This window comes from Akebia trifoliata, unplaced genomic scaffold, assembly GCF_017979445.1.
Source record: "Akebia trifoliata isolate Shusen 1 unplaced genomic scaffold, ASM1797944v1 Contig00888, whole genome shotgun sequence".
In the NCBI taxonomy this organism is placed as follows: domain Eukaryota; kingdom Viridiplantae; phylum Streptophyta; class Magnoliopsida; order Ranunculales; family Lardizabalaceae; genus Akebia; species Akebia trifoliata.
In genome coordinates this window covers 1628-29318 of record NW_028237305.1, presented here as the reverse complement: position 1 = coordinate 29318, position 27691 = coordinate 1628, and the positions used below count along the sequence as shown (strand labels likewise).

The 27691-nt window shown below is 35.9% G+C and overlaps 1 protein-coding gene across 2 annotated transcripts; it reads left to right on the top strand.

Moving 5' to 3' along the window:
* Nucleotides 1–21066: 21066 nt before the first annotated feature.
* LOC147380901 (G-type lectin S-receptor-like serine/threonine-protein kinase At4g27290) lies at nt 21067–26664 on the top strand. Of its 2 annotated transcripts, XM_086431092.1 has the most exons (8): nt 21068–21743; nt 22029–22487; nt 23353–23496; nt 24444–24574; nt 25433–25643; nt 25740–25977; nt 26063–26213; nt 26333–26664. In XM_086431092.1, exons 1-8 carry the CDS (start codon nt 21236–21238, stop codon nt 26636–26638), a joined length of 2148 nt encoding a protein of 715 aa, XP_086287218.1. In that variant the 5' UTR covers nt 21068–21235; the 3' UTR covers nt 26639–26664. The 2 variants fall into 2 exon arrangements, with proteins under 2 accessions (XP_086287217.1, XP_086287218.1); XM_086431091.1 differs by having other exon boundaries at nt 21067–22487.
* The last annotated feature ends 1027 nt before the right edge of the window (nt 26665–27691 follow it).

The window sequence follows — 27691 nt, the reverse complement described above, 5'->3', positions numbered from 1 at the left end:
AACACATCGGCATTCTTTTACCAAACAAGCGTAGAATGGACTCAACCACGCCGATAGCAGTCTTGTGCTCTGTTTATAGAGGAGAACCCTTCTTGAAATCAGCTATTGGTGTTTGAGAAAGATTGGAAAGCTTCACCGAACTTGTACGAGCGATTTAAAGGAGGAGAGTCATTCTTCAACTCGTTTGTGGGTGTTTTAACAAAAGCGTAGAGTTTCAATCGGATTCTATCCAGCGCCGCACCAAAATTCGCGTCGCGGTCAGACTCCTTAACCCTCACAACAATCTAAGAATGAAGTTGAAAAAGAAAAGCACGGTTTTGATCCTATGCTGCTTTAGACAAAAGTCTTGTGTTTAAGGACGTCTTGGGATTGATCCTATACATCCAAAGTGAGTTAAACTTGAATACATGTGTTAACCACAACAGAATAGGATTCCTTGGATATTTTTGGGGGGACATGATCCTATGCAACACACACTACGACTTTACAAAATCAGAAGTTATAATGACATTCTGTTAAAAGGAAAGTTGCTTCTTCAAGTACATGGGTTTGTTCCCATGCTTCTCATACACACCAAAGATGGTGTTCACATCTAAAGAAAATGTCTCTACTCAAACGAAATGAGGAAATGAGTGTGTGATCCCATACATCTCACGTAGACATAATCACGTGATGAATGGTCTTGTTCTCTTTTGGTATTGCTTATGAAGAGAAGTTCAAATAAATAAATAAATAAATAATAAAACAAAACAAAAAAAGCAGTGGGCCTGAATATGTGGGCCTCTAAAGCCAATACATGGGCCATTGGTTTGCATGGGATGGCATTTAAGTGAGAAATACTTTGATCAATGATTATTGTGTATCATGATCAACTTTATTTTAGTCTCCATCAGCAAGATCCTCACATGAATTTAATCTCACGTATTTCAATTACAAGAAAGTTAAGTATACTGGGGTTATACATCTTCATGTGGGTTAAATTGTTCTCAAGGATCACCCATCTTTATAAAAAAAAAAAAAAAGTCCTACTACAAGGTTCCAAAGACACGTGGCAAGTCCTTCTAAACTCGAAGCTTTCACGTGTCAGCCGACATAATCAAGGATACCTCATCCTCAACCTCACATTCGATGATGCATCCTTGAGGGGGCATTTGTAGGCATCAAAATTTTGAGGAGGCCTTTACAAATTTTATCCCTAATTTTATAATGGGCCTCAAATTCAAATTAAGTCCATTAAATAGGAACGTGCCTCTTACAAGTCTGGGTTTTTGGCTTTCGCAGATAAAGTCCATGACCTAAGCAAATTCAAGTGATCCACACATTAAGCATTGGACCTTACACCCAAACAAATGAGTTCGGCCCAATAATAATCCATTAAATCCTTAAAATTGGATTTGGACAAATTTAACCTTTTAAATAAATCAATTAAACCTTTTTAAGTTGGGGGTATAATTGGAAAGCTAAATGACCTTTAAGTCTATAAATACAAGAGCCTCTCTCATTGAGAGGGGATGGGATCACTTTCTCTCAGAAGACAGAAGCTCTCCCTCTAGAGAAGAAGAAGCTCTCAAGCCCTCCTCCAGAGACAAAGCAAGGTTCTTCAGAGATCCGGACTCCGACTAAAGAGAAGATCAAGCATAAAGCCCTTCTCCGGAAGCCAAGAAAACCTTCTCAACCGATAAAACGCGAAGCCCGGAGAGAAGAAAATCTACAGAAGCCTCTACAGAAGATCAAGCACAAAGAAAAAGCCACCGTCCAAGCAACCTTCTCAGCCGATAAAGCGCGAAGCACGGAGAGAAGAAAAGCTACAAACATACATCATCACTATTCTTTGTATTTGACTGTTAATCAGAGGAAACACTGAGATCTGTATCCACTTTTCATCAAAAAATCAATAAAATCATTTGCGATCTTATTTCACGAATCTCGAGGTAGATCCGTTGAAATTTATTGTCGACAGTCACCAATTTGCTAAGTTGTCATCTTCAATAGAAATTTATTGTGGTGAACTAAGAGGATGTTATGCTGGAAAGGAACAAAAATATGCCACATGGAGAGTAATATATAGAGTTGAAAAACGTGGCAAATCACAATAAATCCAATGTCACTCCAATGATTTTATCCGTTGGCTTATCCTCCTAGTACTATGGATGTACAATGATGAACGATGGTCAATCTTTGAACTTTTTTTTATTTTTATACTTGCTGAAAATTGTGTTGTTGCAGAATATCAACTTGTTTTGTGTGTTTTTGCTTAAATACTGAATCACTTTGATCAATTTGCTTCAAAAATCTGATTTTCATGCTAAATCGACTTAATACTAATGTGAACTTGGTGTTTTTAAGTCAAACTCGTTTGGTTCAAACCCAAACTGCACATTGCATAAAGTACTAGTAACGTGATTTTGAAATAAATTCAAGTTTGATCTGATTTATTGGATGCAAATCTCGGTCTCCATAGTTATGGTTTTCAACCATAATTTAACATTTCTGTGTTCAAACATGATTTAACTAAATCTGATTCATTAACTGCTGCATGATTAGATAGATAAAACTTAATCCCATATGGAAGTTCTCTTTCTATTCTTGTATTCAAGTGAAGGAGACCTTTTGTTCCTTTTTTTGTTGTCTCAGTGATGCAACATTTCTAACCACATTTAAGTTGTGGTACACTGTTCAAACTTATGGACTGATTTTACACCAAGTTGGGACTAACTTTATCATCATTGTAGACTGCTTCCACAGCAAAAATCCACATCTGGTGGGACATTCTCGAGTTGTCAAACAACTGGCTCTTTGGGGATTTATTTTTGGGTTCAAACACGCAATTTGTAGGACTTGTTTAGTAGTTAAAAATGGGATTTTGTGGGATTGTTTTAAAATGAAAAATAAATAAATATTAAGTCAGATGGTCTTGCTGCCATCTTAAAAAGTTTATCCTTTTTAACTTGCTTTAGGCGAGTTGGTCACTTAGCACTCCTTAAACACACCTCCATAAATTTCTCAATGGTCTGTAATTAAACAACCATCAGAATATACATTCCTTCTCACCTGCATTCATTTTTTTAGAATTTGTTGCTATATTCTTGGTATGTTTGTATCTTTTACACACCTTCTTAATGGAAATTTATTTTAAGGCTCATTTGGATAAAATTTGTTTGGCTGATCTTTTTTCTGGAAATAAATTTTTTCAAAGGACCTGTTTAGGCTAAAAAAGTTTTCTTATAAAAATACTACACTGTTATCCATTTGATTATCAGATTCTCGGATTCTCGCATTGCATTTTTATAGTGCTATGTAGCATAATTATGCTTGCTCTGGCAGCACACATCCTTCCTGTTATTCTTTCTATTTCATTCAATAGATAATATCTTAAACACTACTATACTGGTTTTGTTCATTTTGGACATGCATTACCTTCATAGCAGATGCTTCTCAACTTGTTCATCATGCTTCATTTTCTGGAAATGAATATGTAAATGAGATTTTAAAGCATGCAAATATGCAGGAATTTAGGAGCTACAATCCAATGGGTTGAAATCTTCACAGAGCTGGATCAATGGACATCGGCAGAATAGAAAACACTTCAATTTGTGAAATCTGCCTGTTATGCAAATGTTGCAGTAGTAGATAAGAGGATTGCCAAAGACACTTTTCTACAAGACAGGTAAATCACTTGTGCACTTAAGAAATCTTTCATATCATGAATGCTTTTGTTTTCTCATTTATGACTCATGTGAGAATGCTGAACCTTATATTGACTCAACTTAACAACTTGACAAATTTTTCTTTTTAATGCTAGTCCTTGTATGATGTGTTAATGAATCTAAATTGTTTTAGTAGTACATAAAGCATAACTTGTTGTATATGCTTTTCCACAATTAGTACATAAAACATAATTATGTGAATAAATAATTCATTTTTCTGTTGCACTTTACATTTGCAGATGGAACCTGGACAGAGTTCATTTGGTGAGAGGACAAAGTCGAAAAGAAAAAGAGGCCGCATTCGATGCCTCTCATTATAGAATCTAAAGTCCGGAGAAAGGTTTGAAATAATGCGAGCTAGCCATGGACAACCTGTGGGGAAGATATGATGAGGTATATATATATTTTTATTATGTTGTCTATCAATTCTGTGCCCAATTATTTATATTATAAACTAATCTTGTTGTTATTGTCTTAATGTGATGCACATAGAAATTAAAGAGTTCAACAAAATACTGAGCCAAGTCGAACAATCTTATTTCTCATGACACACAAGCCCAATGATTTGGTCATGGCGGAAAAGATTGTAAGTTTAATTTTAGATAATTTTCATCAAGCATTAATCAATTATGTTAATATCTGAATTTGAAGATACTAAGAATTTTTAAAATATTTTAAAGGACAAGATAAAAGAACTTTTGAGTTTATTACCAGAAGACTCTCAAGATATTACAGGTCGAAATGATGTATTATCTCAAGTCTTGAGTCCTGATAGACATGGTCGTGTTCGTGGTGTCGGCCTGGGACCGACTCCTAGCAAATTATTTACGTCATATTCTGAAAATTCCTCTAGCGATTCTGCTGAGGTACATAGGTTGAAGAAGAAATTAGAGTCTTTAGAGTAACAACAAATTGCGAGAGATGCCGAGGTAGAGAGACTCAAGGAATTGATCATTACTCTAATGAGAAAGGTAAATTCCCACCGATAATAGAATATGTTGTGTTTTAAAATATTTTATTAATAAATAAATATTTATTTATATGACTAATTTGATTAATGTATATGAATGTAGGTTGATGAGCAGCACAATCAACCCGACAATGATCAGTGTCCACAACAACAACCAAGATAGATAGCTTTATTTTTTGAGTGATAAACATGGATTTCTAAGCATCAAACATGGATTTATAAGCATTGGCTCTTAATTCAATCGACTTATTATTTTATTGTACTTTCCTCTTAACTAATTGATTTACTAAGTAATTGAGTTTAATTGACAGGTTGTATAAAAATAGGTATTTAATTACAAATAATTTTAAAATAAAAGAAATAATAAAAAAAAAAAAATAAATAAATCTTATTAGCGGTGGCCATTACCACCACTATAAGCATTCAAAATTGTATTTATAGTTATGGTAAAAAACTAATTAGCGGCGGTTTCTGACCGTCACTATAGGACTCATTTATATCTATAGCGACGGTAATACAACATATTAGCGACGGTTTTTGACCGTCACTATAAGATCCACTCATAACTATAGCGACGGTAATACAAGCTATTAGCGGCGGTTTTTGACCGCCACTATAGGGCTCATATGACCTTTAGCGACACCGCCTATAGTGGCGTTACACGTGGCCATCACTATTACTAATAGCGGCGGTTTTTGACCCCCGCTAAAAAACTAAAATTTTGTAGGGTATGTTTAAGAATTTTGAATCTGTGAAATTGTCTGATACATCAAGCTCATGGGTGAACAAGAGCATGAATCTCAAGGAATGTGAGGTGTACTACTTGAACGATTGTTCTTGTAATGCTTGGGGTTGTCCAGTAGAAATAAGGATCCATAACTCATAGGAAAGGAAATTTGATCCCAAGACCATATTTGAATATTTCATTGGTAATTCAGGAAAGTCTAAAGGATACATGTTTTACTGTCCTAACCACAGTACGAGAATAGTTGAAACTAGAAACGCCAGATTCTTGAAAAATAGTGAGATTAGTAGGAGTTTTGATCCACGTAAAATAACTCTCGAGAAAATAAAAATGGATATCCTACTACATCTTAATCTTCATGAAACTATTAATTCTAAGATTTTCAACAACTTAAGGAAACTGAACAACAGTTAGAGCAAGTTTGTTCACCACTTCATAAAGACTCAACCATTGTAACTGAAGATTCACCACTAGTAGTTTTGAGAAGATATTTCAGAGTAAGAAAACCTATTATTTCAAATGATTACGTGGTGTATCTGCAAGAATTTGACTTTGATATTGGGATAAATAAAGATCTGGTTACATTTTCACAAGTAATAAAAAGTAATAATTTTATCAAGTTGATGGATGTCATGAAAGAAGAGTTATAATTTAGAGTTACACCAGATAGATGTGAAAATAGCTTTCTTAAATGAAAATTTAGATGAAAAGATCTACATGGAACAACTTGAAGTATCAAAAAAAGGAAAATGAAAGTTTAGCCAATAGACTTAAGAAATTCATTTATAGACTTAAACAAGTTTCAAGATAATGGTACATAAAGTTTAATGATACCATTATCTTTTTCAAATTTAAGAAAAATATTATTGACTAGTGTATATATTTAAAGATCAGTGGGAGCAAGTTTATTATGTTAATTTTATATGTCGATGATATTTTGTTAACTAGTAGTATCTTGATTTTTTGTATGAAATCAAAAATTATCTCACTAAGAATTTTAAGATAGTTGATATAGGTGAGGCAACATATGTCATTGGCATAGAAATCCTTAGGAATCAATCTCAATAATTATTAGGAATGTCTCAAAAAGATTATATTAACAGTGTCTTAGAGAGATATAATATACAATCTTAATCTAATAGTGATGCGTCTATCGGGAAAGGAGACAAGCTCAATTTTATTCAATGTCCGCAACTTACTTAGAAAGGGAGTAGATGAAGTATATTCCATACGATTCAATTATTGGGAGTTTGATGTATGCTTAGACCTATATTAGACTAGATATCAATTTTGTAGTTGGAATATTAGGAAGATATCAAACTAACTCAAGAATAAATCATTGGAAAACTACAAAGAAAGTTATGAAGTTTTACAAGGGACAAAAGACTATATGCTCACTTACAAGAGATCAGATCATCTAGAGGTGATCAAGTACTCAGATTCAAATTTTACGTAATGTTATAATAATAAAAAATCTACATTGGATTTTGTATTTCTACTAGTAAAAGGAGTTATCTCATGGAGGAGTGTGAAGTAGAGTATTATTATTCTATCTACTATGGAGGTTGAATTCGTGACATGCTTTGAGGCAACAAATCATACTCTTTGGCTGTGGAAGTTTATATCAAAACTTGGAGTTGTCAACTCTGTAGTTAAGCCATTGAAGATATATTATGATAATACCGTAGTTATGTTTTTCTCTAAGAATGGAACGTACTCGAATGATGCGAAACATATGGAAGTCAAGTATTTGATAATTAAAAAAATAGTCTAAAAATAATTAGTGTCATTAGAAAATATTAGTATCACCCAAATGATAGCTGATCAATTAACAAAGTAGTTATCAACAAAAGTTTATGAATAACATGTTACCAGGATGGGTCTTTTGGGAAATCTTTTATATATATGGAATAGATTACTTTGAAGTGGTTATGTAATTGACATTAATATTAGTACTGAATAAAGTTTGTTTTTACTTAATTTCTATTTCCAATTATACTGTGCATATTTTGTTTGGATTTAAGTAATATAGAAAATGTCTTGATAAGACAAAGTGAAAGAAGCTCAATTAAAGGTTATATCAGATAGGGTATTGATGGCGTGGTATATGAAAGGAAGTATGGCATAGATGACATACAATCGCCATAACTCAAATTAATATTTAATCGAAATATGACATTAATGAATCTAATTATATATTGAGAATATTAATGATTTTAAAAGTCGTGATCACATATAAAATGTTTTTTTATTATAGAATCTTAAAGTTGAGTCAATTTTCAAAATATTTTAAAATTTAACATTAGCACAATCTGTCTAATGGGCCAAGTTAGAGAATGGTAAAACCCATGTGACGTTTTGGCCTCATTGACCTCCATGATTTTAGTTTTTAAATTGCAGGTGGATTTTATAATATAATAGATATCAATTTTAAATAGAAATCTAATATCATTAGAATTATTTCTTTAAGGAATTAGTAGGAAACCTTGATAGATAGGAAAGCTATTAAAAGAATTAATCTAGACCCTCAACTTTCATTTATAAAAGGGATTGGTTAATCCTATATTAGAGTTGTTCAAAGGACACAAAACGTCAAAAACGTTGAAATAAAGGAAGTGATATCCATCGATCACAAAAACTTAACCAATCCAAATAGAAGAAAGGGAGAAGGTGCGTCTAGAAGAAAAGATTAATTTGATTAAGATTTTGCAAAGTACGAGAAAAGAGGAGATTAAATGGAGCATATTCAAAATCATTGGATTAAAGGTTTAGCAATGACACAAGGTAAGTAACGATAACTTGAAATAGATTTTTGTTCATGAATGATTGTTTAAGATATATGTTTGATTGATTCTATTGGGACTGATAAGGTCCCAATTATTCGATTTTGGGACCGTAATTGCATTAAGATTACCATTGCATAAATGTTAGTTCCTTTAAATAATTACAAAATTATTTTATTTATCCAAATTAATAAAGCTAATGATATATTAGTGTTAATTGTAGCGCACGTGGAAGCCAACAAATCGCGAAACAATTACGGTTACAATACACGAGTCGAAGGGAAGTTTCCAGAAAAATCTCGGTCGATTTGGGCGCCACATCACCGCGCCGCGGCTAGGCATGACCGCGCCGCGGTCATCTCGAGGAATTTGTCTTCGAGATTTTTACAGAAACTTCTAGAAGCTTCGGTGGTTGTAACTGATTGGGTAGTTCGAAGCAAATCATCCGAAAATTTGACCCGATTACCCGAATACAAATGTTATAAATTGGGGGCTCTTCTCTTCTTCTCTTGTTCCATAAGTTTTGATTTTTTCTTCTTTTAATTTTCTGTAATTTTTCCTTTTGGTGAGATCTTGAGTGTAGTGAGAACATCAAGAGTAAGCCATTGGCTCTATTGTAACTCTTTTGAGAGATCCATTCAAGAAGGAATCAAGTTGCATCTTCATCTTCTTCTCCCATCTTCTCTTTGCTTTTTAGTATTGTTGCAATATGATCCTTGCGATGATGGCTAGATCCTCTTTAGAGAGATCAATGATGCCGAAGCAAGTTTATCCCTCTAATGTAGTTTTAATTCCTTATTTTGCTTACATGTTTACTATTCTAGAAATTCTACTTTGATTAGATGATCTACTTATATTTTTGATTCAAACTTTGATAGCCATTACTTAGATAAGCTCAAGAACGGCTATGCTTTGTGAAGAATCTGAATATAAGCTAGGCAATCTCAATTAAATCTGAATTTTCATGAATGTCTCTTGGTTACCTTTAATAATTAAACCGCTCCACCTTCCGATCCATGAGCAATGACTTGCTACATGGATTGAGTTATTCTTGGAATTGATCTACATTATGGATAGTTTGCAAAAGTTGATTTGATTTCTCTAAACCTCCTTTCTTATATCTTCAATCTCTACTTTCTGTTTTATTTCAAATTGCAAGTTAATTTCCATCTTATTTGTGCAACAAATCAGTTTTGTTTTTAAATCAATCTGTTTCAAAGCTTTGTTTTGGTTTCTAATCGAATGAATATTTGAATCTTCGTTGTCCCTGTGGAACGAATTCGACTTACCCAAAGTCCATTTCTTAATCTTAATCTCTGCATCTCTTTTGCAAGCTTTACAACCGATCAAAATGGCGCCGCTGCCGGGGACAGCGAGTTGATTCATTCTTCAATTCGGAAAGTATCCGAAACAGTTTCCGAAACAGAACCGAATGTGTTTTGCTTGAAACAGAAGCCAAACGAACAGAAAAAAAATTGAAAAAAATTTCATTACAATCCTCAGGATATCAGAAACTATTTCCAATTTGAAAAATCGATTTTCATCAAAATTTTACCGCGCCGCGGTTTCTCCTTGGTGCGCCGCGGTGACGTGGCAACATTTTCTGCTGATTTTTGTTGGACAAGTTTCTGACATCATGGACATTGTAATGGTCATATTGTTTTTTTTTTCTTAGTATTCTGATTTGAATAATTTTGTTCTGTTCAGGTGAAGGACTCGACGGAAGTCGACGGAAATTGACGAAAGGCGACACGTGGAATTTTTATCCACTAAATTGGTTCCATCACCAAGAAGATCAGCAATTTTCAATTCTCTGCATTTTATTTTTTTTTTAGAAACCAACTTGTATTAGGAACTTGAACTTGTATTAATTTTTAATTTCATCCGAGAGGGCTCGGATTGTAATAGATTTAGGGACGGACGATAGTGGGACGAAACTATCTCAGCCCCTCGGGTTCGTACACCAAATTTGGTGTTGGTGGCCCGAGTCGACTCAACTCGATCATCCCCCGTCTAGAACGGGAGGTAAATTTCGAAACACTCACGCATCACTCGCTAGTGAGTTTCTGTATTGCTTTTGAGTGACTAATCTGTACACATTGGATTGCACATAGTAACAAGGGCACCCTTACGAGGATGGCACCATAAGATAAGAATCGGAGTTCATTACCGATATCTTGCCCTTCTAGGAAAATCAAATTCACAGCAAATTAATTAATTAAAATTTGATTAGACTGGACTCTAGGTTCCATCGAGCTCATTAAGCAAAGCTAATCAAAAGTTGCACCAATTGCACTTCTTGATCGTGAACAGTGCCTAGCGCAATCTTGCCCTGTAGTTCTACGTGAATTCAGGGGATAGACTACGTCTATTCAAGACGAGAGGTGATCTAAGAGTGCCCTTGCTCAGCATTGTGCGCCACCTCTCCTCTGGAGATTAAACTGGCTGTTCCGATTTCAGAGATTTGGGTTGGAGGCTTTGATTAATCCTTTGAACCAGTTAGGAGCTGTCTAGTAATAGGCACCCAGTTCTCACGTGTGAATTTCTCCTCCTATTGTGTGCAATTTGGTAGTGTATGTTAGGTAGGAGATCGCAGAAAAATCCAATTGTATTTGATCCGGAGATCACAAGGTCTCACCCTCTACCTAAGGTTAGAAGAGAAAGCAACACCGTTCTCACTCCACCAGTCCCAGAAATGGATCCACATCCACTTCCACCTCATCACATCCATGAGGATCAACGAACGCTCAATGAGTTGTTCGCACCTATTACTGCCAACCCTCCATCATGTATAATTTTACCTGCTGCTAACGTGGCACAATTTGAAATTCGGGCAGCCACCATCAATATGCTGCCCAAATTCCACGGTTTCGAAAGCGAACAACCGTACAATCACCTCAATAAATTCTTGACCTTATGCCAAACATTCAAAAATGGTCACCTCGACGATGAGAATGTCAAGCTTAGGTTATTCCCTCTTTCCCTCGAAGACCATGCTGCGGCTTGGTTAAATTCCTTGTCCTCCAACTCTATCACTACATGGGATGAGTTGTCGAGAAAATTCATGGCCAAATTCTTCCCTATGGCGAAGACGGAACAATTCAAAAATGCCATTCGGAACTTCAAGGGAAGACCGGATGAAGAATTCTCTCCAGACTTGGGAAAGGTTCAATGACCTTCTTGTCAAATGTCCACATCATGGGATAGACAAAGCCCAATTAGTTAATTTCTTTTACCGAGGTCTCCCAACAGCCCAGCGTATTCTTCTCGAGTCTATGCATCAGGGTAAATTCATGAATCAAACTCCTAATCAAGCTTATGAATTCTTAGTCGAATTGGCTGAGAATGCTCGAAATTGGAGCACAAACATAGGGGATTTTGATAGAGGAGATTTAGGAGTCAAGAAGCCGGGCATGTATGAGGTTAAGTCTGATCCTGAACTTAAGAGTGTCATGAATAGCCTTGTGAGTAGCTTACAAAGTCTCAATAAGAAGTTCGACGCTTTAGTGTCAAATCCAATTTCCACGAAGCCACTCCAATTCTACAAGTTGCCACAGAGACATTTTCATCATGTCAGCTGTGTGAGAATTTCAATCATTCTACAGAGAATTGTCCCACCTTGACTCTCTCGCAGTCAGAGCAAGCCAATGCTGTTGGAAATTACAGCACGTATAGGAAACCCACTCCTAACTCCTATAGTCAGACGTACCATCCCGATAATAGGTTTCACCCCAATTTCTCCTATCGACAAAGTGAACCTATCCAATCAGGAGGTCCTCCAGGGTTTCAGAAAAATTTCAATCGTCAAACTCATGCCAGTGCGAACCTATCTTTGGTTCCGCAGCCATCCTATTCTTCACCTCAAAATTCTGATCAACGGGCGATCGTTGTCGACCCTATGACCAATTACTCTCCTCCTGTTGCTCAACCAAACTCAGCATTGGAATCAATGATGGCTGAGATCTTAAAGCAACAACAGCAACTCATACATCAACAAATCCAAACTACCCAGAACCAGTCTCAGACCAACCAGGTCACTGCGCAAGCAATCAAAAATTTAGAGGTTCAGATGGGTCAGTTAGCTTCATCCATAGGAGAGAAAAACAAAGGCCAGTTTCCCAGTCAAACTGTGCCTAATCCAGCAGGAACTGTTCCAAGAGGACAGTATGAAATCAATAGTCAGGCAGGTCCCTCTAATTCTGTCCAAGCCGTCCACACCTTACGATCTGGCAAATTGGTGGACAATAAAGTAGAAATGCCTGAGGAGGTTCTATCCAAAGAAACAACCTCTAGTGCACCTTCCACAGAAAAAGAAGACCAGTCTAAGGAAACACCTCCTCCTCTCGAAAGTCGAGTAATCATTCCCAAAGCTCCGTTCCCTCATAGACTTCTAGACAACAAAAAGGGAAAACAATTGGAAGGAATCTTAGAAGTATTCAAAAATGTTCAAATAAATATTCCCTTCCTTGACGCAATTCGTCAAATTCCCTCATATGCCAAGTTTCTCAAGGATCTCACCACAGTGAAGCGAAAAACTCCTGTGCCAAGAGAGGCCGTGATGACAGCCCAGTCTTCCTGTCTGATTCAGCAGACAATTGTTCCTAAATTCAAGGACCCAGGCTGTCCTACAATTTCTGTGCACATTGGAGAAACGATGATTGAGAAATGTCTATTAGATCTTGGGGCTAGTGTGAATCTTCTTCCTTTCTCAGTCTACCAGCAATTAGGTTTAGGTGAACTTAAACCTACGGATATCACTCTGAGTCTAGCAGATAGATCGGTGAAGATTCCCAAGGGAATAGTGGAGGATGTGATTATCAAGGTGAAGGATTTCTACTTTCCTGCCGACTTCGTGGTTCTTGACACTGAACCTGTCATTAACCCAAATTCTCATGTTCCAGTCATCTTAGGAAGACCCTTCTTAGCCACTTCCGATGCAGTCATCAAGTGTCGCAATGGTATCATGACCCTATCATTTGGGGACATGAAGGTCAAAATGAATGTCTTCCAAAATAAGTTTCAATCTACTGACATGGATGATTTGGAAGAAGTCAACATGATCGACACCCTAGTCAGTAGCACTTTTGAGGAAGCGGAGAACACGGATCCGCTAGAAGAGTATTTTGGCCAATTCGGCCTTGAGTTCGATACTGAGAAATCCATCAGGGAGGTGAACTCTCTTCTTGAATCCGTCCCTATGATGGATTGGCAGCCAAAAATTCAGAGTCTGTCCTCTCTCTCGTCATCCCCAATAGTGGAAGAAATTCCAAAGCTTGAGTTAAAGCAATTGCCTGATACGCTGAAATACGCATTTTTGGGTAATGCTGAAACTTTTCCTGTCATTATCTCCCCTACTCTAGAAAAATCACAAGAAAATCGGTTACTTGACGTTCTGCGCGAAAATCGAGAAGCTATTGGGTGGACCATAGCTGATATCAAAGGCATCAGTCCTTCTGTGGTCATGCATCAAATTCATCTTGAGGAAAATTTCAAACCATCGAGAGAACCACAGAGGCGACTCAATCCGGTGTTACAAGAGGTCGTCCGAAAAGAAGTCATCAAACTTTTAGATGCGGGTATTATATACCCCATCTCGGATAGTAAATGGGTTAGTCCAGTTCAGGTTGTCCCTAAAAAGTCAGGTGTCACAGTTGTGACAAATCAGGATAATGAACTCATACCTACTCGAGTCCAAACCGGATGGAGAGTGTGTATAGACTACCGAAAACTGAATACGATGACACGTAAGGATCACTTCCCTCTTCCATTCATCGATCAGATGCTTGAACGTTTAGCCGGTCATGCTTATTACTGTTTTCTTGATGGATATTCGGGATACAAACAAGATCCCAATTGCTCCTGAAGACCAAGAAAAGACAACGTTTACCTGTCCATTTGGGACCTTCGCCTATCGACGTATGCCCTTTGGGCTATGTAATGCTCCTGCCACCTTTCAAAGGTGCATGTTGAGTATATTTTCTGATATGGTCGAAGACTTTCTTGAAGTCTTCATGGACGATTTTTCTGTATTGGGTCGAGTTTTGATGACTGTTTGAATCATTTAAAGCTAGTTTTGAAAAGATGTCGAGAGAAGCACCTTGTGCTAAATTGGGAGAAGTGTCACTTCATGGTACCTCTGGGATAGTTCTAGGGCACATTATTTCCCACAAAGGAATTGAGGTAGATAAAGCCAAAGTCGATCTCATCGCAAATCTCCCTCCACCTAGAACTGTGAAAGAAGTTCGTTCGTTCCTAGGGCACGCAGGGTTTTATAGAAGGTTCATCAAAGACTTCGGAAAAATTTCAAAACCCCTGTGTGATTTGTTAGCCAAAGACATTTCTTTCGAGTTTTCTACCGCTTGTTTATCCGCCTTTGAGAAACTGAAAACTGAGTTGACCTCAGCACCTATTATCCAACCACCCAATTGGGATCTCCCATTTGAGGTGATGTGTGATGCATCCGATTACGCTATAGGTGCTGTATTGGGGCAACGAGTTGAAAAACTCCCCCATGTCATCCAGTATGCCAGCAAGACGCTTAATGATGCCCAGCTCAATTATTCCACCACGGAAAAGGAACTACTAGCAGTAGTTTTTGCCTTAGATAAATTCGTTCCTATCTTATAGGGTCCAAAGTAGTCATTTTCACTGACCACGCAGCGCTGAAATACCTTCTTGCCAAGAAGGATGCAAAAGCGAGGTGTTGATACGATGGATCCTTCTTCTTCAAGAGTTTGATCTCGAAATTCGAGACAAAAAGGGATGCGAAAATGTGGTTGCAGACCACCTATCTAGGCTAGTAGTTGAAACTCTCTCTGACTCTCTTCCGATTTCTGAAAATTTTCCTGACGAGCAAATCATGGCAGTTTCTATTTCTGACACACCTTGGTACGCTGACATTGTCAACTACCTGGTGACAGGTCAAACTCCCACCTCTTGGAGTAAACAAAATCGTCTGCGTTTCCTCGCCCAAGCCAAATGGTTCTTCTGGGATGATCCATATTTATTTAAATACTGCCCAGACCAGATAATTCGTCGGTGTGTTGATGAGAGAGAACAAAGTGGTATTCTCGAGTTCTGCCACAATCATGCTTGTGGTGGGCATTTTGGAGGAAAGAAAACAGCAGCTAAAATCTTACAGTGTGGTTTTTATTGGCCCACAATCTTTCGTGACGCTCATCTCTTTGCTAAATCTTGTGATAGATGTCAACGTCTAGGAAAAATCAGTCGAAGAAATGAGATGCCCCAACAACCAATTTTGATCATCGAAATCTTCGATGTTTGGGGTATTGACTTCATGGGTCCCTTCCCCATTTCACACGGATTCCAATACATTTTAGTCGCAGTCGACTACGTGTCCAAATGGGTTGAAGCCACAGCTTGTCGAACGAATGATCATAAGGTTGTTGTTCAATTTCTCAAAAACACAGTGTTTGCCCGATTTGGTACCCCTCGTGCTATCATTAGTGATGGAGGGAAACATTTCTGTAACCGAGTTTTCGAAAGCTTGATGCGTAAATATTCAATCACTCATAAGGTAGCTACTCCGTATCACCCACAAACCAGTGGGCAGGTCGAAATTTCTAATCGTGAGATCAAAACCATTCTTGAAAAAACCGTCAATCCGACTCGTAAAGATTGGTCCTTACGATTATCTGATGCCTTGTGGGCCTACAGAACAGCGTTCAAAACTCCAATAGGAATGTCCCCTTATCGGTTAATCTTTGGTAGAGCTTGTCATTTGCCAGTCGAACTTGAGCATCGAGCTTATTGGGCGATCAAACATTTAAATTTTGATCTAGCGAAGGCCGGCGAGCTTAGAAAACTCCAACTCACTGAGTTGGAAGAATTAAGGAATGATGCTTACGATAGCGCAAAACTTTACAAAGATCGAACGAAAATCTGGCATGATAGCACATTCAGAGAAAATCTTTCCACGTAGGCCAGAAAGTGCTCTTGTATAACTCTCGCCTTCATTTATTTCCAGGGAAATTAAAGTCCCGTTGGACTGGACCATTTTTGATCCACAATATTCACCCTCATGGAAACATCGAGGTACTCAATCCAGCCAATGGAAATATCTTCCAAGTCAATGGCCAAAGGCTGAAGCCATTTCAGACTCTCCCTCATTCATCCGAAAAAGATTCATTTTGAGTAATCCTGTGTACCAGGATTAGCTCCAGTTCTAGGTCTGGCTGAAGACATTAAACTTAGCGCTACTTCGGGAGGCAACCCTTGATTTCTGTACATTTTGCATGACCATGTAGGATTTATTTTTCAATTTTTTGCATTTACTCACTTTCTTCACGTGTACACCCTGTGTAGTGTGCTTTTCACTTTTACACCTTGTGTGGAACACTTCTTTTGGTTGTACCTACAACTTTTACAACGTAATGACATCCGCCTTCAGGTGTACTCTAAACCTCTACTCTTTAATCATTGAGGACAATGTTAAATTTAGGTTTGGGGGTGTGGATAGCACATTTCAATTAAAAAAAAAATTTTTTACATTGTTTTCGGTACATTTTTCAAAAATACCTTCATCAAAATGTTTATATGTACTGTCATCATACAAATTTTTAAAACTAAGGCTCATGTCCAATTTGTTTATAAATTCTTATTCCTCAAAAACAAGATATTTTGAAAAACAAAATTCACGTCACTTCTGATTGTAGTGAAAAAGTTATTTTGGATTAAGAGTTGTCTTCTTCACTGTCTAGAATGAGAGGGAAAGCTTGAAAAATAATGAACTTTGACCTCCTTGTCCTTTGGTTGGCTGAATAGAAGAAAAACAGAACTGTAGTTGATATTTTTGAAGACAGCAACCATAGGATTAGACTGGGTACCTTGAAAAGGGCTACCCTTTTTGAAAAAAAGAATATCAGAAAAATGATAAAGCGTGAAAAATGTTGGAAAAGAAAAGCAGAAAGATGTGAAGGTTAGAACTGAAAAAGTGCAAATTGTAAAAAGAGTCCAATGGGACCAAAATAGTTCAGTAGGGTGAAAGCCGTCAATGGTAAAAACGTGAGTACACTGGAATATCACAGATAAAGCCCCTTAGAGGTATTAAAGTGAACATCCATACTTCTCACAATCCCAGACAGGAGGCTCAGTTTCGAGTTAGAATTTAGGCAGACCCATACATTTTAGTAGTTAAGAAGGGAAACCTTGTTCCGAAAAATTTATGTTACAATCAGAAAAATTTGTGCACACACTCAAGATATTTCTGAAAATGAGGAATAAAAAGAATTTTTACTCAAATAGACCTTTGACTGGATTCTGAAAATTGGTGTGATGGCATTATATACAATAATTTTGAAGTTGTTATCTTTTAAAATGTTAGAATTTTGTGGGTATATTCACTGCAAACCCTCACGAGTCAAACTCGTCCACTAGGGGTAACCTAGGGGTTTAAGGGCTTACTGCATAAGCTAAATGCAGTCGGGAACCTCACGAAAGAGGAGTTGTTTACATTTAAGTTTTGCTCGGGACTAGCAAAATTGAGGTTTGGGGGTGTGATAAGGTCCCAATTATTCGATTTTGGGACCGTAATTGCATTAAGATTACCATTGCATAAATGTTAGTTCCTTTAAATAATTGCAAAATTATTTTATTTATCCAAATTAATAAAGCTAATGATATATTAGTGTTAATTGTAGCGCACGTGGAAGCCAACAAATCGCGAAACAATTACGGTTACAATACACGAGTCGAAGGGAAGTTTCCAGAAAAATCTCGGTCGATTTGGGCGCCACGTCACCGCGCCGCGGCTAGGCATGACCGCGCCGCGGTCATCTCGAGGAATTTGTCTCGAGATTTTTACAGAAGCTTCTAGAAGCTTCGGTGGTTGTAACTGATTGGGTAGTTCGAAGCAAATCATCCGAAAAGTTGACCCGATTACCCGAATACAAATGTTATAAATTGGGGGCTCTTCTCTTCTTCTCTTGTTCCATAAGTTTTGATTTTTTCTTCTTTTAATTTTCTGTAATTTTTCCTTTTGGTGAGATCTTGAGTGTAGTGAGAACATCAAGAGTAAGCCATTGGCTCTATTGTAACTCTTTTGAGAGATCCATTCAAGAAGGAATCAAGTTGCATCTTCATCTTCTTCTCCCATCTTCTCTTTGCTTTTTAGTATTGTTGCAATATGATCCTTGCGATGATCGGCTAGATCCTCTTTAGAGAGATCAATGATGCCGAAGCAAGTTTATCCCTCTAATGTAGTTTTAATTCCTTATTTTGCTTACATGTTTACTATTCTAGAAATTCTACTTTGATTAGATGATCTACTTATATTTTTGATTCAAACTTTGATAGCCATTACTTAGATAAGCTCAAGAACGGCTATGCTTTGTGAAGAATCTGAATATAAGCTAGGCAATCTCAATTAAATCTGAATTTTCATGAATGTCTCTTGGTTACCTTTAATAATTAAACCGCTCCACCTTCCGATCCATGAGCAATGACTTGCTACATGGATTGAGTTATTCTTGGAATTGATCTACATTATGGATAGTTTGCAAAAGCTGATTTGATTTCTCTAAACCTCCTTTCTTATATCTTCAATCTCTACTTTCTGTTTTTATTTCAAATTGCAAGTTAATTTCCATCTTATTTGTGCAACAAATCAGTTTTGTTTTTAAATCAATCTGTTTCAAAGCTTTGTTTTGGTTTCTAATCGAATGAATATTTGAATCTTCGTTGTCCCTGTGGAACGAATTCGACTTACCCAAAGTCCATTTCTTAATCTTAATCTCTGCATCTCTTTTGCAAGCATTACAACCGACCAGGGACAAAATAGTTATCGTGTTGAGATTTAAATGTATAAAATAATCAAGAAGAAGAATAGAGGGTTTGATCATCCTCACTATGATCTTAACCTTCTTGGACATGTAAGTGTAAAGTCTTTTCAACCTTTTCTAAATTAAATAAAATTTTCTATTTTTTGATGTGTAAAAAGTGAATATATATGTTTGTTATTTGTTTTTTTTTCAAGGCATGGAAACTATGGAATTAAGGCAAGGCCTTGGATTGTTACCTAAGTCTCAAGTGTTGAGATACATTCACGTAGGCATTTTAGGTGTGCAAAAGCACTCGGAAGACCGACCAAGCATGTCATTTGTTGTTTTAATGTTATGTAGCGAGACTTCAATCATGCTCCAACAGAAATGTCCCGATTTTTATATTGAAAGGAGTCACATTGAGCCAGATACATCTTCAACTGGGAAAAAGTTGAGTTCAAATATGGTAACTATTTAGATGTTAGAGGGTCGATAGTAAAAAAAGAAGATTGGATTTTATTCATGATTCTTAATTGATTTTCTTAATACAATACAAGTCTTTTTTTTTTCGCTTTCTTTTTTCTTTTTTGAATTGGTCAATTTTGCTCATGCAGGTGCTGACAATTAAAAAAAATCTTTTGCGCCAAAACCCTACATACATTACTGAGAAATATAAATGAAGATGGTACTAATCAGTATCTATAGCAGTCATGCTCCGCTGCATTGAATTGAGATAGTCACCACACAACGTTCCCTCTTCTCCCCCCCTATCATTTATCTAATTTTCTTATTTATGTCATTGGCTTGAGTGATCGCTATAACTAATACTGAAAGTACTAATCAGTTTCAGTAACAGTCATGCTCCGCTGCATTGAATTGAGATAGTCACCACACGACGTTCCCTCTTCTCCCCCCCCCCCCCCCCCTATCATTTATCTAATTTTCTTATTTATGTCATTGGCTTGAGTGATCGCTATAACCGATACTGAAAGCATACCTACACATTGAAGTCTCTACCAAACAAAATTAAGTTTCTTAATAACAAAGGAACTGAATCAAGTGGCATTGTTAGTCAAATTAGTAAAGATATTCATAATCGCCTATGATATGGTTAATATGAGCCTATAATTTAAAGGGTATTAAACCCAAATCGTGGTGTTAATAATAGTTTCAAATTATTTAACATATAGGACACAAACCTACTCTTTGAAAACAGAAATTTTTTATCAAATAAATTATCTTTTTCGCTTGCATGAACTTAAGCATCGGTCAAGATTGTTTGTCACCACGTTTACCCATATCTTTATAGCTTGTCATCTTAGTTAGTCTTGGAGATGATCAAGTGAGATCAGTCAATGTGACTTGCCCATCACATTAACTCGTTTGAGGTCAAAGATGACAGGTACCATCTATCAAAAAATCTTGGCAAAGTTGATAAGTCTAGATTTTTATAATTCGAAAATTGGATGAAACAAAATCCATTATATATTTTTATTTTATATTTTATAATGAGATCTGTAACTCAGTAAACTAATTTATTCTTAATTCCCTGAAAATAAATCAGAAGCCAATTTCATGAACTATGATTGCATCATTTTTTGAACCATGCAGACTGGTCTTCTTACCGTACCAATGGATGCCGGTCGCATTATTGCACCTCCAAAGACCAAATGAGGGATGAAAATAAGAATTAATGTGGGTAGTTAGGTTATTAAATGGAACAGAAATCAATCACATTCCACTGTATGATAGGAATTAATGTTGGATTGTTTTATTTGACATCCACAATAGCGAAATAACTACTTAATTAGATGGGATTATAGATGAAAGCCTATATTATAATATGCTTAACGGTTATAACTTTTGCCACTTAAATATATGTTTCCTCTTAACTAGACAAAGTATGAGGAGTACAAATAATTTAGGGAATGCTAAATTGTAGTACTTTTACAAAACAACATTACAAAATAATAAATCTTAAGAAGATTGGAGAGTTTCTTAAATATGTGAATAATGGTTGTGAAGACTTGAATTAGTTAATATACGTGAGGATTTTTTATTTTTTTTTAACTTAAAAGTGTTTACTAGATGACATGGATGAGCCATGACCTCGATCTTACAGACTATATAAGACAGAGAGCTGTAGGCATGATGTTGTCTTTCTCAATCTTGGTCTCAACCAATCTTTCAAGTTTCCACTCTGAACAATTACAAAAATTTCACTGTCTAAAAAATTGAGAACTTTTATCTCAATGGGCGATCTTCTCTTTATTGTTTTCTGCTGCACCTTACTCTTTTCCTTGTCCAAAATCTCAACTTCGACAGACACTCTTATTCGGAACCAACTCCTTAAAGACAACCAGACCTTAGTTTCCTCGGGCCAAATCTTTGAATTAGGCTTTTTCAGTCCTGGTAATTCCAAAAACCGATACTTGGGAATATGGTACAAGAATATTCCAGTTCAAACGGTAGTTTGGGTTGCAAACAGAAACAACCCACTTAGTGATCCATCGGGAATATTAAAGATTGACGACAATGGAAATCTCGCACTTGTCAATCGAACCAAAATCGTTATTTGGTCATCCTCAGAATCAAGTAGTTCGTTGGCCAAGAATCCAATTGCTCAGCTCTTGGACTCAGGGAACCTTGTGTTAAAATATGAAGGCCAGCAGGATCCCAAGAGCTATATCTGGCAGAGCTTTGATTACCCATCCGATACAATGTTACTGGACATGAAGCTGGGATGCAACTTAAAAACTGGTAAGATATGGAATTTGACAGCTTGGAAGAGCCCTGATGACCCTTCCACTGGTGATTTCTCTTATGGAATAGATCCTCATGGATTTCCACAGCTAATTTTGCGTAAGGGATCTGTCAAAAACTATCGTGTGGGGCCATGGAATGGGTATACATTTAACGGTTATCCTACACTTTGGATGGATACATTGCTCAAAAACATGTTTTTCTCTGACAAAAAAGAGGTGTATTATAAGTTGCAAACCAATGATGATTTTATTATTACAAGACTTCTGTTGAATTCAACAGGTGCCATTGAATACCTTATTTGGATTGGTGGAGAATGGAAGATCCAATACAAGGCGGAGGGAGACCAATGTGACAAGTATGGCTTCTGTGGTGCTTATGGTATTTGTAATAACGCAACTATTTGCGACTGTGTAGAGGGATTTACGCCCAAATCTGCACAATGGTCAAGTGGATGCATAAGGAGAACACCATTGGATTGCAACAAGAATGGACATTGGTTTCAGAAGTTTGAATCTGTAAAATTGCCTGATACATCAAGCTCTTGGATGAACAAGAGCATGAATCTCAAGGAATGTGAGGCACGCTGCTTGAGCAACTGTTCTTGCACTGCTTATGCTAATTCTGACATTAGAGGAGTAGGTAGTGGCTGTCTCCTATGGTTTGGGGATTTGGTTGATATTAAACGGTGCAACACGGGCGGGCAAGATCTCTACATTCGGATGGCGGCTTCAGAATCAGGTATGTATATATGGTTAATTTTTGTTCTGTTTTTCTTTTGATAATTATCCAGTTCATGATTATATAGGGCTTTCATTGTCATAAAATTAAACTTCTTATTTTGTAATTTTACAAAATGAATCTTAGAACATGCAATATTTGTTTAGTCATACAACAAGAATTATCAAGAATACCACTCGAAGATCTATGTTGTAACTAGTCTCGGTGATTTGTATTCAGGGAGGGGCCCTTCAACCCTGGCTTATCAATTAAAAAAAAAATTTGTTTTGTCATTAATTTAGTATCGAAATATATGTTTCTAAAAAATATGAAAATTGTAGTAAAATATAGATATATCTTGTTCGATATATGTAAACATGTTTCATGGAATATTCCAAAACAAATTGAAACATTCAAAAGTTTGAAATCATTATTCCTAATAAATAAAAATTAAAATCAATATGTTCTGCCTAAATATTAAAAATGGAACAAAATTTATACCATGTTACATTCAACTTTTTTCCTTCAAGGTGAGTGCCACTAAATGCTGTGTCCCTACACTTAAACTAAGCTCTTGTGACAGTCAGGTGGAATTTAGTGAAGGGATTCCTCATTTAGAGACGACACTGTGCAATATATATGTTTTGCTAATCAAGCAAGAATTTTAATAGAATAAAAAATAAACTTTACAGCCACCTAGCATTTGGAGACCCAATATATATATGGGGAATGCTAATGTCCAAGACCTTATGGGGACGTTAGTATTGTCCAACACTTTATTTTTTTCCAATAATAAATCTTGGAACACAGTCCTTAGCATTCCGAACACGTGGACTACCATGTTGGTCCAATTGACAAACTCACATGACATTCAACTTTATTACAGTGGCCGGCAAAGGGATAAATGTTGATTCCAAAAAGAAGACAAATCGAGTGGCTGTGATGATATCCATATCAGTAGTTGCGGGGATACTTATGTTGGGTTTGATCATCTGTTGTATCATTTGGAAGACCAGGACAATACAAACAGGTAGGTTCCATTTTTTGTTGTCAAAATTACCTTCCTCATGGAGATCAATTTGGTCAAACTTTAGGCCTTATGATACCAACCATTATATTTATGCCATTAGATGGTTATGAACGAATAAATGTATATTCTTATGGTAGAAATCCTGCAAATGCACAAAAATTGATCCTCGGCATGTATATATCATTTTCTATAGCTTTAATTGTAAGATATCAAGCAGGCTAGTACGAATCACAACGTAATGGACAGCCTAAAAGTTGCTTGTAATCATCCAATAAATCATATTTGAATGATTAAAAAAAGGGTCTTGTTAACATCCAAAACCCAATTTAAGGGCATTTTTCAGTACAAAATCAAATTTCCAAAGTGTATGCATTGCATTTTAACATGTGCCCTTGGGACAAACTTAACAAGGCCCTTAAAAAATATGGTCCATTCTCTTCAAAAGTATACATTCAAAGTTCATATCGTTACACTCACTTTGGTTTCATATATTTCAGATGTTTTCTACTATTTTCATGGTAAACAAAAAGGAAATGAAGGAAACAACTGAACCAAATATTATGTAGAAATTTTTTTATTGAAGATAGTTGGATGAGTATTGTATTAATCCTAATTAAAGCTATCACATTAACAAAGGTATAGAAAGTAGCCTAATATAGTGATACTAGCTATCTATAATGATGTAAACACAAGATCCAAGACTCTCGATTTATACATATCCCCATAACCCACAACACATATCTGAAAGATACATATATCGAGGATAAATATCAAGTGTTGGATTTTGTGTTTAAACGATTGAGATTTTGTGTTTATTTCCATCACTCATTCTTCACGAGTCAGCAGATCCTAACTCACATAAAAAATTCTAAGTATATTGCTAAATAAATTATTCTCCGTCACAACCTACACTGAAAATTATTCTCATGCATCTTATTGTCTAACAGATTACATTGATGAGAAATTGATGGAGGAGCTGGACATAGCTTTGTTTGATTTTGTTACTATTGCAACTGCCACTAATAACTTCTCTTGTGATAATAAACTTGGAGAGGGTGGTTTTGGTCCTGTTTACAAGGTAGGCCTCTCTCTCTCTCTCTCTCACACACACACACACACACACACACACACATATACATAGGGTAGCTTTTGGCAAACAAAGTTAAGGAGACAAAGTTGGGAAACAAAATTTCTTCTATATGACTCAAAAGTTTCGAACTGTGACAATTTTTTGTGAGAAGAATCAGTATGGTGAGGAGATCATCCTCACAAAAAATCAGCCCTATCTGAAACTTCTAACCCCATCAAAAGTGGTTTACAAATTAATGGGAAAAATTTGACGGTCCACAATTCAAAACCAGCTTTGATGGGGTTAGAAGTTTCAGAACATGCAGATTTTTTGTGAGGATGATCTCCTCATTATAGAGATCATCCTCACAAAATATCAGCCCAATACAAAACTGTTAAGTCATATAGTACAAAGGCGTTGGCTTCGTGTTGCCTCCCTAACGTTGTCTGTCGAACGTGACCTATATATATATAGGACACATCGTTCAGTAGACAACATTTTGTCCTATATGGCAAAAAAGTTTCAGAATGGGCTGAATTTTTATGATCTCTATGATGAGGAGATCATCCTCACAAAAAATCAGCCGGTTCTAAAACTTCTAACCTGTGAAATGTGGTTACACACTGACGGTAAAAAATGAACGGTCCACATTCTTCAACTTGTAAATTAGGGCTAGCAATTTCAGAATAGGCTGATTTATTAAGACAAAACACATTGTCTAAAACATTGTCTATGGAACCCAACACAATAAATATATATATATATATATATATATATAATCAAATTATGTTGAAACCTAAACAAGATGAATATTCTCATATTCCTATTCACTTATAATAATCATTTCACCTATGGTAATCTATATAGGGTGAGCTACTAACAGGACAAGAAATAGCAGTTAAGAGGCTTTCAAAGGATTCTGGGCAAGGCCTCAACGAGTTTAAGAACGAGGTTATTTTCATTGCGAAACTTCAACATCGAAATCTAGTTAGGCTTCTGGGGTGTTCCATTGAAAGAAAAGAAAAGATGTTAATCTACGAGTACATGCCGAACAAAAGCTTAGATTACTTTATCTTTGGTTTGTCCCTCTCTCACACTTATGTATTTAACATAAATAGACTACTTATTTAGTGGAGTTTGTAGACAGATGCTAACCTTAGTAAAATTGTCTTAGATCAAGCAAGATGTAGTTTATTGAGTTGGCAGAAACGCTTCAATATCATAGTAGGAATTGCTCAAGGACTTCTTTATCTTCATAGAGATTCAAGACTGAGAATTGTCCATAGGGATCTCAAAGCTAGCAATGTTCTACTTGACGGTGAAATGAATGCCAAAATTTCTGATTTCGGCATGGCAAGAACTTTTGCAGGAAACGAGACACAAGTAAAAACAAAAAGGGTGGTTGGGACATAGTAAGTACCATGAAAATAACTCTATGAAAGCATTTTCATCATTTAGGTCTATTTTCCTCTTATTTAACCATAAAAAAAAATGCAGTGGTTATATGTCTCCGGAGTATGCATTAGAAGGGCTATTTTCAATGAAATCTGATGTCTTTAGCTTCGGGGTTTTGGTGTTGGAGATAACTAGTGGTAAGAAGAACAGAGGATTCGATCATCCTGACCATGATCTCAACCTCCTTGGATATGTAAGTGCATAAATGAACATCGTCCTAGTCTGCTAAATTAATTTTTTAATTATCTAGCATGTACATGATTCTTTTCTATTTTTTTGAGTAAAAAGTATATATCTTTGACATTTTTCAAGGCATGGAATCTATGGATAGAAGGCAAGGCCATGGAACTGGTAGATACATTAATGAAGGATGGGTTGCCTAACTCTCAAGTGTTGAGATACATCCAAGTGGGTCTTTTATGTGTGCAAAAATGCCCCCAAGACAGGCCGAGCATGTCATCTGTTGTTTTAATGTTGTGCAATGAGACTGAAGTCATTCCCCAACCGAAACAACCTGGTTTTTATAGCGAAAGGAATCTCATTGAGGTAGATACATCTTCAAGTGCAAAAAAGTTGAGTACAAATGTTGTAACTATTTCAACTTTAGAGGGTCGATAGTAAAGAAAGAAGGCTGGATTTTATTATCGAGTCTTGATTAATTTAATTGAACTATGAACCCTATTGATTCAATAATATGAACTCTAATAGGGTTTATACTTTATATAGATAATATAGAATATTCCTCCTGTATTATTCATTACACCAAACTAATCTTAATCATGAAATCTAATCTAACAATCTTTGTCTTATCCTAATCTTTGTAAAAATGATATGGTGTATCACATTACACCTTATTGTAGTGCATCGTGACTAATACTCAGGAAGCTTTATTTTGTAGCAGACAAATTAGGGAGAATGACTTTGAAGGACTCTTTATTGAGAATATGTACCGAATAGTCTCCTAATAAAGAATATGGACCATTTCAATCCCACTGAGTAAAATATTAGTCTGTTAAGGATCTTTTGAAGATTTTTTAAGAAAAATACCTGAAATACCCTTTTTAAACCTTTACAAAGTATTTGATCTAAAAATATAGGGAGCCAAATAAAAATCTTGGACCACTAAATTTAGTTATTAATATTTCTTAAAAAAATATGTATATATTTTATTTTTTTAAAACTAAATTCAATATAATTTTATTTCACTCATTAGTCTCGACATGCTAATTTTTGAGTTGAATCAAATCGAAGAACATTCAAGTCAAGTTTTAAAACTATGTTTTAATTATTTAAATTTATTTATATATTTTAATAAATCTAATATATATAGAACAAACCAGTTTGATGATGATCATACTTGTCTCCATCATCATCTTTGGTGTAGTCATCACCATCTATGTGATTTAAAGATTACTAGTTTTGGTAAGATAAACAAGTATTTTTTTTAATTGATCTATAAGAGATGACCATAGTTAAGGGGCATGTCATTATAAAATATAGGAGTAGCTTAAATATTCTCAAATATATGTTTCTTTAAATTTCAAAAGTCATTGAAAGGACAATTATGGTATTTTTGCATAAAAATCCTTTTTAGACTAATATTTGACAAATTGGGTACTAAAGAGTCCATAATTTTTTAGAAGGGACTTTTTGGTATATATTATCAAGAAA